At 42.1% G+C, this 14,671-nt stretch overlaps 1 protein-coding gene across 5 annotated transcripts in view; it reads right to left on the bottom strand.

Moving 5' to 3' along the window:
• LOC110499758 (oxysterol-binding protein-related protein 8-like) overlaps nt 1-14,671 on the bottom strand; it is a 155,454-nt gene that overhangs the window by 71,607 nt on the left and 69,176 nt on the right. For 2 of the 5 annotated variants that reach the window (XM_036957001.1, XM_036957004.1), the window contains one exon: nt 3,657-3,693. The exons of the other annotated variants lie outside the window; for them this stretch is intronic. In XM_036957001.1, the coding sequence (XP_036812896.1) occupies nt 3,657-3,693 (37 nt within the window). The remainder of the gene's footprint in view (nt 1-3,656; nt 3,694-14,671) is intronic. 5 annotated transcript variants of the gene reach the window in all.

Below are 14,671 nucleotides of genomic sequence, written 5' to 3'. Positions count from 1 at the left end.
GGGAGAGAGTGTGAGAGGGAGAAAAGGGAAAGAGAGAGAGGGGGAGAAAAGGGAAAGAAGAGAGTGAGGGGGAGAAAAGGGAGAGAGTGTGAGAGGGAGAAAAGGGAAAGAGAGAGAGAGGGGGAGAAAAGGGAAAGAGAAGAGAGTGAGGGGGAGAAAAAGGAGAGAGAGATATTAATTTGTATCTGCTGACCAACAGGCTGAGCAGAAGGGGTTCTCCTCCCCCACTGGTGATGACAGATGATGACGACACAGTGCCCTCTAGTGGCACGGCTGCAAAGATTCCATCTAACGAGGAGTAGGGTGAAGTTGCACCTAGAGTTGCATTTTCCCCACTAACGGTTAAGGTTAGGATTGGGGGAGGGTAAGCAGCGTTATAACATATTAATGCAGAGAATATCTCAGTATAGTACGAACACTTCTTAACTCTATGGCAAAGGGTTAACGAGATTTGGTTTAGTGTATGTGAAGCACATACAGCATAATTAATAAATAACATCCTAGGTAGAGAACACATTGTGCCTAGTAGCGCTCTTAAAGGGAAAATGCACAGAGAAACCATCTAGTAGCGCTCTTAAAGGGAACATGCACAGAGAAACCATCTAGTAGCGCTCTTAAAGGGAAAATGCACAGAGAAACCATCTAGTAGCGCTCTTAAAGGGAAAACCCACAGAGAAACTATCGAGTAGCGCTCTTAAAGGGAAAATGCACAGAGAAACCATCTAGTAGCGCTCTTAAAGGGAAAATGCACAGAGAAACTATCGAGTAGCGCTCTTAAAGGGAAAACCCACAGAGAAACTATCGAGTAGCGCTCTTAAAGGGAAAATGCACAGAGAAACCATCTAGTAGCGCTCTTAAAGGGAAAATGCACAGAGAAACTATCGAGTAGCGCTCTTAAAGGGAAAACCCACAGAGAAACTATCGAGTAGCGCTCTTAAAGGGAAAACCCACAGAGAAACCATCTAGTAGCGCTCTTAAAGGGAAAACCCACAGAGAAACCATCTAGTAGCACTCTTAAAGGGAAAATGCACAGAGAAACCATCTAGTAGCGCTCTTAAAGGGAAAACCCACAGAGAAACCATCTAGTAGCACTCTTAAAGGGAAAATGCACAGAGAAACCATCTAGTAGCGCTCTTAAAGGGAAAATGCACAGAGAAACCATCTAGTAGCGCTCTTAAAGGGAACATGCACAGAGAAACTATCGAGTAGCGCTCTTAAAGGGAAAATGCACAGAGAAACCATCTAGTAGCACTCTTAAAGGGAAAATGCACAGAGAAACCATCTAGTAGCGCTCTTAAAGGGAAAACCCACAGAGAAACCATCTAGTAGCACTCTTAAAGGGAAAATGCACAGAGAAACCATCTAGTAGCGCTCTTAAAGGGAAAATGCACAGAGAAACTATTGAGTAGCGCTCTTAAAGGGAAAACCCACAGAGAAACTATCGAGTAGCGCTCTTAAAGGGAAAATGCACAGAGAAACCATCTAGTAGCACTCTTAAAGGGAAAATGCACAGAGAAACCATCTAGTAGCGCTCTTAAAGGGAAAATGCACAGAGAAACTATCGAGTAGCGCTCTTAAAGGGAAAATGCACAGAGAAACCATCTAGTAGCGCTCTTAAAGGGAAAATGCACAGAGAAACCATCTAGTAGCGCTCTTAAAGGGAAAATGCACAGAGAAACTATCGAGTAGCACTCTTAAAGGGAAAATGCACAGAGAAACTATCGAGTAGCGCTCTTAAAGGGAAAATGCACAGAGAAACTATCGAGTAGCGCTCTTAAAGGGAAAATGCACAGAGAAACTATCGAGTAGCGCTCTTAAAGGGAAAATGCACAGAGAAACTATCGAGTAGCGCTCTTAAAGGGAAAATGCACAGAGAAACTATCGAGTAGCGCTCTTATAGGGAAAACGCACAGAGAAACCATCTAGTAGCGCTCTTAAAGGGAAAATGCACTCTAAGGTTTCCAGTGAGTCTTAGTACAGCAGTCTACTGTTACAGTGAAGCAGTCCACTGTTACAGTGAAGCAGTCTACTGTTACAGTGAAGCAGTCTACTGTTACAGTCCACTAGTCAATAAGGTTTACAGTGAGTCTTAGTACAGCAGGCTACTGTTACAGTGAAGCAGGCTACTGTTACAGTGAAGCAGTCTACTGTTACAGTCTACTAGTCAATAAGGTTTCCAGTGAGTCTTAGTACAGCAGTCTACTGTTACAGTGAAGCAGTCTACTGTTACAGTGAAGCAGTCTACTGTTACAGTGAAGCAGTCTACTGTTACAGTCCACTAGTCAATAAGGTTTCCAGTGAGTCTTTGTACAGCAGTCCACTGTTACAGTGAAGCAGTCCACTGTTACAGTGAAGCAGTCCACTGTTACAGTGAAGCAGTCCACTGTTACAGTGAAGCAGTCTACTGTTACAGTGAAGCAGTCTACTGTTACAGTGAGGCAGTCCACTGTTACAGTGAAGCAGTCCACTGTTACAGTGAAGCAGTCTACTGTTACAGTGAAGCAGTCCACTGTTACAGTGAAGCAGTCTACTGTTACAGTGAAGCAGTCTACTGTTACAGTCCACCAGTCAATAAGGTTTCCAGTGAGTCTTAGTACAGCAGGCTACTGTTACAGTGAAGCAGTCTACTGTTACAGTGAAGCAGTCCACTGTTACAGTGAAGCAGTCCACTGTTACAGTGAAGCAGTCTACTGTTACAGTCCAGTCAATAAGGTTTCCAGTGAGTCTTAGTACAGCAGGCTACTGTTACAGTGAAGCAGTCTACTGTTACAGTGAAGCAGTCCACTGTTACAGTGAAGCAGTCTACTGTTACAGTGAAGCAGTCTACTGTTACAGTCCAGTCAATAAGGTTTCCAGTGAGTCTTAGTACAGCAGTCCACTGTTACAGTGCACCAGTCGGCAGGTAAGGATGTTCTCGAGCAGCTAGATGTTCTTTACCATTCGGCCATCAGATTTGCCACCAATGCTCTTTATAGGACACATCACCTCACTCTCGACTCCTCTGTAAACTGCTCATCTCTGTATACCCGTTGCTATGCCACCCCTAGGAAACTCAACTCCACCCCTAGGAAACTCAACGCCTAGGAAACTCAACGCCATCCCTAAGAAAGTCAACGCCATCCCTAAGAAAGTCAACGCCATCACTAAGAAAGTCAACGCCATCCCTAAGAAAGTCAACGCCATCCCTAAGAAAGTCAACGCCATCCCTAAGAAAGTCAACGCTATCACTAAGAAAGTCAGACATACGAGACACAGCCAGCCGTAGGCCTAGATAGTGAACTCAACAACTGTAAGTGACATTTCAGTGACAAAACATGGTACTGTAGAACCATAAAGCCAGTGTGAAACTAGATCAGCACTGTTCAGCCATACATGTGATGAACAATGTCATAGTTACAGACAACTTTCACCCACTCCAAACTTTTGGCCTACCCAGAGAAATCCTTTCCTATAACTTGGAATTCATGACATTTGTTTAAGGTAAACACAAACTACTGGCTACTGTAACACGACCTTCCAATGCATCCCTGTCCTGTTGAGGTGTTGAGTTGGAGGACGTGAGCCTGTTGCCCCCCGTGAGCCCTCTCACCCCTGCCTCACCCCGCCTCTCCCGCCTCCTCACCCCTTCCTGTCCCTTTCAAAGGTCAGTGGCTTACCTGATGTGGTGGGGTGTTCTCTGATCTCTGCATGGAGCTGGTATGGGGAAGGGTGGGGACAGGTAGACAGAGATGGGGGAGAGCGAGAGATGGGGAGTGAGATGGGGAGTGAGAGTTGGGTGAGATTGAGAGATGGGGAGCGAGAGAGAGAGATGGGTGAGAGCGAGAGTTGGGAGAGATTGAGAGATGGGGAGCGAGAGAGAGATGGGGAGCGAGAGAGAGAGATGGGGAGCGAGAGAGAGATGGGGAGCGAGAGAGAGATGGGGAGCGAGAGTGAGATGGGGAGCGAGAGAGAGAGATGACAGAAAGAGGGGGAAAGAGGAGGGGGTAGGGAGTCCATCCAGGTAGTCAAGGGGTCAAGGTGACCAGAGTGATGTTGGTCAGTTTGTGTGCAGCAGTGGTGGTGGTGAAGGACACAGCAGCAGAAACAGAGGATGATGAAAAAGAGGAAGACAAGACAAAAAAGGAGAACAGACGTTAGTAAAAAAAATTAAAACCACAACAGCCTACTGACAACAGACCACAACACCCTACTGACAACAGACCACAACACCCTACTGACAACACCCTACTGACAACACCCTACTGACAACAGACCACAACACCCTACTGACAACAGACCACAACACCCTACTGACAACACCCCACTGACAACAGACCACAACACCCTACTGACAACAGACCACAACACCATACCGACAACACTATACCGACAACAGACCACAACACCCTACTGACAACAGACCACAACACCCTACTGACAACAGACCACAACACCATACCACAACACCACACTGACAACACCCTACTGACAACAGACCACAACACCCTACTGACAACAGACCACAACACCACACTGACAACACTATGCAGATCACAACACCATACTGACAACAGACCATAACACCACACTGACAACACTATGCAGATCACAACACCATACTGACAATAGATCACAACACCACACTGACAACAGACCACAACACCATACTGACAACAGATAACACCAAACTGACAACACTCTGCAGATCACAACACCATACTGACAACAGATCACAACACCATACTGACAACAGATCATAACACCATACTGACAACACTATGCAGATCACAACACCATACTGACAACACTATGCAGATCACAACACCATACTGACAACAGATCACAACACCACACTGACAACAGACCACAACACCACACTGACAACAGTTCACAGCACCATACTGACAACAGACCACAACACCATACTGACAACAGACCACAACACCATACTGACAACAGATCACAACACCATACTGACAACACCATACTGACAACACTATGCAGATCACAACACCATATTGACAACAGTCCACAACACCACACTGACAGCAGATCACAACACCCCACTGACAGCAGATCACAACACCACACTGACAACAGATCACAACACCATACTGACAACAGACCACAACACCATACTGACAACAGACCACAACACCATACTGACAACAGACCACAACACCATACTGACAACAGACCACAACACCATACTGACAACAGACCACAACACCATACTGACAACAGACTACAACACCATACTGACAACAGACCACAACACCATACTGACAACAGACCACAACACCATACTGACAACAGATCACAACACCATACTGACAACACCATACTGACAACAGACCACAACACCATACTGACAACAGACCACAACACCATACTGACAACAGACCACAACACCATACTGACAACAGACCACAACACCATACTGACAACACCATACTGACAACAGACCACAACACCATACTGACAACACCATACTGACAACAGATCACAACACCATACTGACAACAGACCACAACACCATACTGACAACAGACCACAACACCATACTGACAACAGACCACAACACCATACTGACAACAGACCACAACACCATACTGACAACAGACCACAACACCATACTGACAACACCATACTGACAACAGACCACAACACCATACTGACAACAGACCACAACACCATACTGATAACAGACCACAACACCATACTGACAACACCATACTGACAACAGATCACAACACCATACTGACAACAGACCACAACACCATACTGACAACAGACCACAACACCATACTGACAACACCATACTGACAACAGATCACAATACCATACTGACAAAAGCATGGTGACTGAATGGATGAGGAGGAGTCTGCTCAGGTCACCAGAAGGGGTGGGGTAACATAACACCCAGTGACATAGTAACACATGCACGCACACACACCAGTGGCGCCGACCACAATCCACACACACCGGGAGCAGCCTGGATTAGCAGAGATTACAGGAGTACCAGGGATGAGGAGGGATCATCCAGAGACAACACACAGCACTGGGTGGGCGGGTTGGGCGTGTCTCCTGTTAAGCACCAATCGCCCCCATCCCTGCCAGTCAAGAGAACAAATAGCAACTGGTGCATTCCATTGGCTCTGGCCTCAGGGAGAGGCCACAGCTGTGCTGTAATAGGTTGAGAGTATGTACACTGAGGCTGTGTCCCTAATGGCATCCCATTACCATTATAGAGCACTATTGTTGACCAGGACCCATACAAGGAGAGCTGATTAGAGAAAGGTGAGGGGTGGCTCTGCTTTGATTAATAAAGCTTTAGAGGCAAGCGGCCTTAGATTGGGATTTTTAATTCAATCAAAACTGACTGAGTGGTGAGTACATTGTCTTTGATACATGATCAGTCAGTCCCATCAACTACCTGTTTAGTGATAAAGCACAAGGCCAGCTAAGAGGAGTTAAAAATACGTCTTGTGGTTAACGATAGTGTTATAGAGAGGAGTGATGGATGATACAGTTATAGAGAGGAGTGATGGATGATACAGTTATAGAGAGGAGTGATGGATGATACAGTTATAGGAGTGATGGATGATACAGTTATAGAGAGAAGTGATGGATGATACAGTTATAGAGAGGAGTGATGGATGATACAGTTAGAGGGGTGATGGATGATACAGTTAGAGAGAGGAGTGATGGATGATACAGTTATAGAGAGGAGTGATGGATGATACAGTTATAGAGAGGAGTGATGGATGATACATTTAGAGAGAGGAGTGATGGATGATACAGTTAGAGAGGAGTGATGGATGATACAGTTATAGAGAGGGGTGATGGATGATACAGTTAGAGGGGTGATGGATGATACAGTTAGAGGGAGGAGTGATGGATGATACAGTTAGAGGGAGGAGAGATGGATGATACAGTTATAGAGAGGGGTGATGGATGATACATTTAGAGAGAGGAGTGATGGATGATACAGTTATAGAGAGGGGTGATGGATGATACAGTTAGAGGAGTGATGGATGATACAGTTATAGAGAGGAGTGATGGATGATACATTTAGAGAGAGGAGTGATGGATGATACAGTTATAGAGAGGGGTGATGGATGATACAGTTATAGAGAGGAGTGATGGATGATACAGTTATAGAGAGGAGTGATGGATGATAGAGTTATAGAGAGGAGTGATGGATGATACAGTTAGAGAGAGGAGTGATGGATGATACAGTTAGAGGAGTGATGGATGATACAGTTATAGAGAGGAGTGATGGATGATACAGTTAGAGAGAGGAGTGATGGATGATACAGTTATAGAGAGGAGTGATGGATGATACAGTTAGAGAGGAGTGATGGATGATACAGTTATAGAGAGGGGTGATGGATGATACAGTTATAGAGAGTGGTGATGGATGATACAGTTAGAGAGAGGCGTGATGGATGATACAGTTATAGAGAGGAGTGATGGATGATTAATTTAGAAAGAGGAGTGATGGATGATTCATTTAGAGAGAGGAGTGATGGATGATTCATTTAGAAAGAGGAGTGATGGATGATACAGTTAGAGAGAGGAGTGATGGATGATTCATTTAGAGAGAGGGGTGATGGATGATACATTTAGAGGAGTGATGGATGATTAATTTAGAGAGAGGAGTGATAGATGATTAATTTAGAGAGAGGGGTGATGGATAGATCACAGATACACATCTGCTTGCCTTGGCACCTTGTCAAACACTTCCTCTGACCTGTTTTCCAGGTTAAAAAGCCTTTAAGAACTTGGTAAAAAAAAACAGATTTCTCAATATAGACTATCACAGGGGTCTGGGGGAACATCATGACCCGGGTCACGTTTATAAGGCACGAAACGGAAGAAAACAGTCCGAAACAAAGTTTAAATGGGCAGTAGCAACTAAACTTGTCCAATAAGACATTATTCGTTTTTTGTTTTCCGATGCAAAACGTTTTGCTACGGGGTTCCCTAATGAACACCATCGTAACTTCCATTCTAATCAGACATGAAATAGGAAATAAGAATTTTCTCTGAACCGACCACATCAGATAATGATCCATACTAAACATGGACAGAACTGTATCAACTGAAACATTTCCCATTCACATAACACTGTTTGGATCAAGTTTGTGTCCCAAATGGCACCCTATTCTCTATATAGTGCCCTATTCTCTATATAATTGCTCCAGGGTCACCGTTGAGGATGGCTGACCCTGGCCGTGACCCTACTCTCCAAGGGTGTCTTATACGCAATTCACCCATGAGTATAATACACACTTGTGAAACAGGACAAATATCAGCACCCACCAAATTATTATTATTAGCAGTATTATTATTATTATTAGTGGTAGTAGTAGTATTATTATTAGCAGTATTATTATTATTATTAGTAGTAGTAGTATTACTATTATTAGCAGTATTATTATTAGTGGTAGTAGTAGTATTATTATTAGCAGTATTATTATTATTATTATTATTATTAGTAGTAGTAGTAGTAGTAGTAGTAGTATTATTAGCAGTATTATTATTATTAGCAGTATTATTATTAGTGGTAGTAGTAGTATTATTATTAGCAGTATTATTATTAGTGGTAGTAGTAGTATTATTATTAGCAGTATTATTATTATTATTAGTAGTAGTATTATTAGCAGTATTATTATTAGTGGTAGTAGTAGTGTTATTATTAGCAGTATTATTATTAGTGGTAGTAGTAGTATTATTATTAGCAGTATTATTATTATTATTAGTAGTAGTAGTATTATTAGCAGTATTATTATTATTAGCAGTATTATTATTATTAGTTGTAGAATTATTAGTATTATTATTAGCAGTATTATTATTAGTATTAGTATTAGTAGTATTATTAAAATTATTACTAGGGATGCACCCAGAGACTTGTCTTTGGCCACCCTGCCAACAACAATTCACATCCTCTGTCTGAAAAAGGCTAGAGCGGCACTGCAGGGCATACTAATAGTGACTGCTGCTCTCCCACTGCAGGGCATACTAATGGTGCCTGCTGCTCTCCCACTGCAGGACATACTAATGGTGCCTGCTGCTCTCCCACTGCAGGACATACTAATGGTGCCTGCTGCTCTCCCACTGCAGGACATACTAATGGTGCCTGCTGCTCTCCCACTGCAGGGCATACTAATGGTGCCTGCTGCTCTCCCACTGCAGGACATACTAATAGTGCCTGCTGCTCTCCCACTGCAGGGCATACTAATGGTGCCTGCTGCTCTCCCACTGCAGGACATACTAATGGTGCCTGCTGCTCTCCCACTGCAGGGCATACTAATGGTGCCTGCTGCTCTCCCACTGCAGGACATACTAATGGTGCCTGCTGCTCTCCCACTGCAGGGCATACTAATGGTGCCTGCTGCTCTCCCACTGCAGGACATACTAATGGTGCCTGCTGCTCTCCCACTGCAGGACATACTAATGGTGCCTGATGCTCTCCCACTGCAGGGCATACTAATGGTGCCTGCTGCTCTCCCACTGCAGGGCATACTAATGGTGCCTGCTGCTCTCCCACTGCAGGACATACTAATGGTGCCTGCTGCTCTCCCACTGCAGGACATACTAATGGTGCCTGCTGCTCTCCCACTGCAGGACATACTAATGGTGCCTGCTACTCTCCCACTGCAGGGCATACTAATGGTGCCTGCTGCTCTCCCACTGCAGGACATACTAATGGTGCCTGCTGCTCTCCCACTGCAGGGCATACTAATGGTGCCTGCTGCTCTCCTACTGCAGGGCATACTAATGGTGCCTGCTGCTCTCCCACTGCAGGACATAGTAAGGGTGCCTGCTGCTCTCCCACTGCAGGACATAGTAAGGGTGCCTGCTGCTCTCCCACTGCAGCACAGAGTAAGGGTGCCTGCTGCTCTCCCACTGCAAGACATAGTCAGGGTGCCTGCTGCTCTCCCACTACAGGACATAGTCAGGGTGCCTGCTGCTCTCCCACTACAGGACGTAGTCAGGGTGCCTGCTGCTCTCCCACTACAGGACGTAGTCAGGGTGCCTGCTGCTCTCCCCCTACAGGACGTAGTCAGGGTGCCTGTTGCTCTCCCCCTACAGGACATAGTAAGGGTCCTGCTTCTCTCCCTCTACAGGACATAGTAAATAACACAGTGGGCTCTATATAAATAACACTGTGGGCTCTATATAAATAACGCTGTGGGCTCTATATAAATAACGCTGTGGGCTTTATATAAATAACGCTGTGGGCTTTATATAAATAATACTGTGGGCTCTAAATAAATAATACTGTGGGCTCTATATAAATAACACTGTGGGATCTATATAAATAACGCTGTGGGCTTTATATAAATAATACTGTGGGCTCTAAATAAATAATGCTGTGGGCTCTATATAAATAACGCTGTGGGCTTTATATAAATAATACTGTGGGCTCTAAATAAATAATGCTGTGGGCTCTATATAAATAACACTGTGGGCTCTATATAAATAACACTGTGGGCTCTATATAAATGAGCTCATGGTGTTGCCAATATATTCAGATCCCATATGTACAATACAACAGGCCTGATACTGTCAATGCACTACCGTATATGAGTAATCCACAATAGACCCATTACATCTGTCTAGAATCACACCCCATCTCATTCTGAAGTGAAAGCTTGTTCCTGCCTGATATGATGTGAGAGAGAAAACATGAAAGCCATATTTTCCCAGACACGGTGCCATTTTCTATGTCTGTTTTTCAAGCTTTCATCTGAAGAGGGAGAGGGGGGGTTCAGTGACCGCCAGGGGAGGAAAGAAATTTCATAAATAGTACTGTGTCCAAAACAGCATTCTATTTCATATATAGTGCACTACTTTTGACCAGGATCCATATGGTAGTGCACTATAAGTAGTGCACTATAACGGGAGCAGGGTGCCTTTTAGGGAAAATGGGTTAGGATGCGGAACCAAGATTTCCCCTGCAGAGATAAGCAGAATAACAACATTCTGTGCCGACACAGACAGATGCCAAATTAAATATTGAATAAAGTCCGTTGTTAACCCTATCAGTCCAGAGATGCCTAATTAAATATTAAATATAGTCAGGTGTTAACCCTATCAGTCCAGAGATGACAAATTAAATATAGTCAGGTGTTAACCCTATCAGTCCAGAGATGCCTAATTAAATATAGTCAGGTGTTAACCCTATCAGTCCAGAGATGACAAATTAAATATTAAATATAGTTAGGTGTTAACCCCATCAGTCCAGAGATGCCTAATTAAATATAGTCAGGTGTTAACCCCATCAGTCCAGAGATGCCTAATTAAATATTGAATATAGTCAGGTGTTAACCCTATCAGTCCAGAGATGCCTAATTAAATATTGAATATAGTCAGGTGTTAACCCTATCAGTCCAGAGATGACAAATTAAATATAGTCAGGTGTTAACCCTATCAGTCCAGAGATGCCTAATTAAATATAGTCAGGTGTTAACCCTATCAGTCCAGAGATGACAAATTAAATATTAAATATAGTTAGGTGTTAACCCCATCAGTCCAGAGATGCCTAATTAAATATAGTCAGGTGTTAACCCCATCAGTCCAGAGATGCCTAATTAAATATTGAATATAGTCAGGTGTTAACCCTATCAGTCCAGAGATGCCTAATTAAATATTGAATATAGTCAGGTGTTAACCCTATCAGTCCAGAGATGCCTAATTAAATATTGAATAAAGTCAGGTGTTAACCCTATCAGTCCAGAGATGCCTAATTAAATATTGAATAAAGTCCGTTGTTAACCCTATCAGTCTAGAGATGACAAATTAAATATTGAATATAGTCAGGTGTTAACCCTATCAGTCCAGAGATGCCTAATTAAATATAGTCAGGTGTTAACCCTATCAGTCCAGAGATGCCTAATTAAATATAGTCAGGTGTTAACCCTATCAGTCCAGAGATGCCTAATTAAATATTGAATAAAGTCCGTTGTTAACCCTATCAGTCCAGAGATGCCTAATTAAATATTGAATAAAGTCAGTCGTTAACCCTATCAGTCCAGAGATGCCTAATTAAATATTGAATAAAGTCAGGTGTTAACCCTATCAGTCCAGAGATGCCTAATTAAATATTGAATATAGTCAGGTGTTAACCCTATCAGTCCAGAGATGCCTAATTAAATATTGAATATAGTCAGGTGTTAACCCTATCAGTCCAGAGATGCCTAATTAAATATTGAATATAGTCAGGTGTTAACCCTATCAGTCCAGAGATGCCTAATTAAATATAGTCAGGTGTTAACCCTATCAGTCCAGAGATGCCTAATTAAATATAGTCAGGTGTTAACCCTATCAGTCCAGAGATGCCTAATTAAATATAGTCAGGTGTTAACCCTATCAGTCCAGAGATGCCTAATTAAATATTGAATAAAGTCCGTTGTTAACCCTATCAGTCCAGAGATGCCTAATTAAATATTGAATAAAGTCAGTCGTTAACCCTATCAGTCCAGAGATGCCTAATTAAATATAGTCAGGTGTTAACCCTATCAGTCCAGAGATGCCTAATTAAATATAGTCAGGTGTTAACCCTATCAGTCCAGAGATGCCTAATTAAATATAGTCAGGTGTTAACCCTATCAGTCCAGAGATGCCTAATTAAATATTGAATAAAGTCCGTTGTTAACCCCATCAGTCCAGAGATGCCTAATTAAATATTGAATAAAGTCAGGTGTTAACCCTATCAGTCCAGAGATGCCTAATTAAATATTGAATAAAGTCCGTTGTTAACCCTATCAGTCTAGAGATGACAAATTAAATATTGAATATAGTCAGGTGTTAACCCTATCAGTCCAGAGATGCCTAATTAAATATAGTCAGGTGTTAACCCTATCAGTCCAGAGATGCCTAATTAAATATAGTCAGGTGTTAACCCTATCAGTCCAGAGATGCCTAATTAAATATTGAATAAAGTCCGTTGTTAACCCTATCAGTCCAGAGATGCCTAATTAAATATTGAATAAAGTCAGTCGTTAACCCTATCAGTCCAGAGATGCCTAATTAAATATTGAATAAAGTCAGGTGTTAACCCTATCAGTCCAGAGATGCCTAATTAAATATTGAATATAGTCAGGTGTTAACCCTATCAGTCCAGAGATGCCTAATTAAATATTGAATATAGTCAGGTGTTAACCCTATCAGTCCAGAGATGCCTAATTAAATATTGAATATAGTCAGGTGTTAACCCTATCAGTCCAGAGATGCCTAATTAAATATAGTCAGGTGTTAACCCTATCAGTCCAGAGATGCCTAATTAAATATAGTCAGGTGTTAACCCTATCAGTCCAGAGATGCCTAATTAAATATAGTCAGGTGTTAACCCTATCAGTCCAGAGATGCCTAATTAAATATTGAATAAAGTCCGTTGTTAACCCTATCAGTCCAGAGATGCCTAATTAAATATTGAATAAAGTCAGTCGTTAACCCTATCAGTCCAGAGATGCCTAATTAAATATAGTCAGGTGTTAACCCTATCAGTCCAGAGATGCCTAATTAAATATAGTCAGGTGTTAACCCTATCAGTCCAGAGATGCCTAATTAAATATAGTCAGGTGTTAACCCTATCAGTCCAGAGATGACAAATTAAATATTAAATATAGTCAGGTGTTAACCCCATCAGTCCAGAGATGCCTAATTAAATATAGTCAGGTGTTAACCCTATCAGTCCAGAGATGCCTAATTAAATATTGAATAAAGTCAGTCGTTAACCCTATCAGTCCAGAGATGCCTAATTAAATATAGTCAGGTGTTAACCCTATCAGTCCAGAGATGCCTAATTAAATATTGAATAAAGTCAGTCGTTAACCCTATCAGTCCAGAGATGACAAATTAAATATTGAATAAAGTCAGTCGTTAACCCTATCAGTCCAGAGATGACAAATTAAATATTAAATATAGTCAGGTGTTAACCCTATCAGTCCAGAGATGCCTAATTAAATATAGTCAGGTGTTAACCCCATCAGTCCAGAGATGCCTAATTAAATATAGTCAGGTGTTAACCCTATCAGTCCAGAGATGCCTAATTAAATATAGTCAGGTGTTAACCCCATCAGTCCAGAGATGCCTAATTAAATATTGAATATAGTCAGGTGTTAACCCCATCAGTCCAGAGATGCCTAATTAAATATTGAATATAGTCAGGTGTTAACCCTATCAGTCCAGAGATGCCTAATTAAATATAGTCAGGTGTTAACCCTATCAGTCCAGAGATGCCTAATTAAATATTGAATAAAGTCCGTTGTTAACCCTATCAGTCTAGAGATGACAAATTAAATATTAAATATAGTCAGGTGTTAACCCTATCAGTCCAGAGATGCCTAATTAAATATAGTCAGGTGTTAACCCTATCAGTCCAGAGATGCCTAATTAAATATAGTCAGGTGTTAACCCTATCAGTCCAGAGATGCCTAATTAAATATTGAATAAAGTCCGTTGTTAACCCTATCAGTCTAGAGATGACAAATTAAATATTAAATATAGTCAGGTGTTAACCCTATCAGTCCAGAGATGCCTATTTAAATATAGTCAGGTGTTAACCCTATCAGTCCAGAGATGCCTAATTAAATATAGTCAGGTGTTAACCCTATCAGTCCAGAGATGCCTAATTAAATATTGAATATAGTCAGGTGTTAACCCCATCAGTCCAGAGATG

Source organism: Oncorhynchus mykiss, chromosome 21 (genome assembly GCF_013265735.2).
Source record: "Oncorhynchus mykiss isolate Arlee chromosome 21, USDA_OmykA_1.1, whole genome shotgun sequence".
Classification (NCBI taxonomy): domain Eukaryota; kingdom Metazoa; phylum Chordata; class Actinopteri; order Salmoniformes; family Salmonidae; genus Oncorhynchus; species Oncorhynchus mykiss.
The sequence above is the reverse complement of the archived record's forward strand: the minus strand, read 5'-3'. Positions and strand labels throughout refer to the sequence as shown.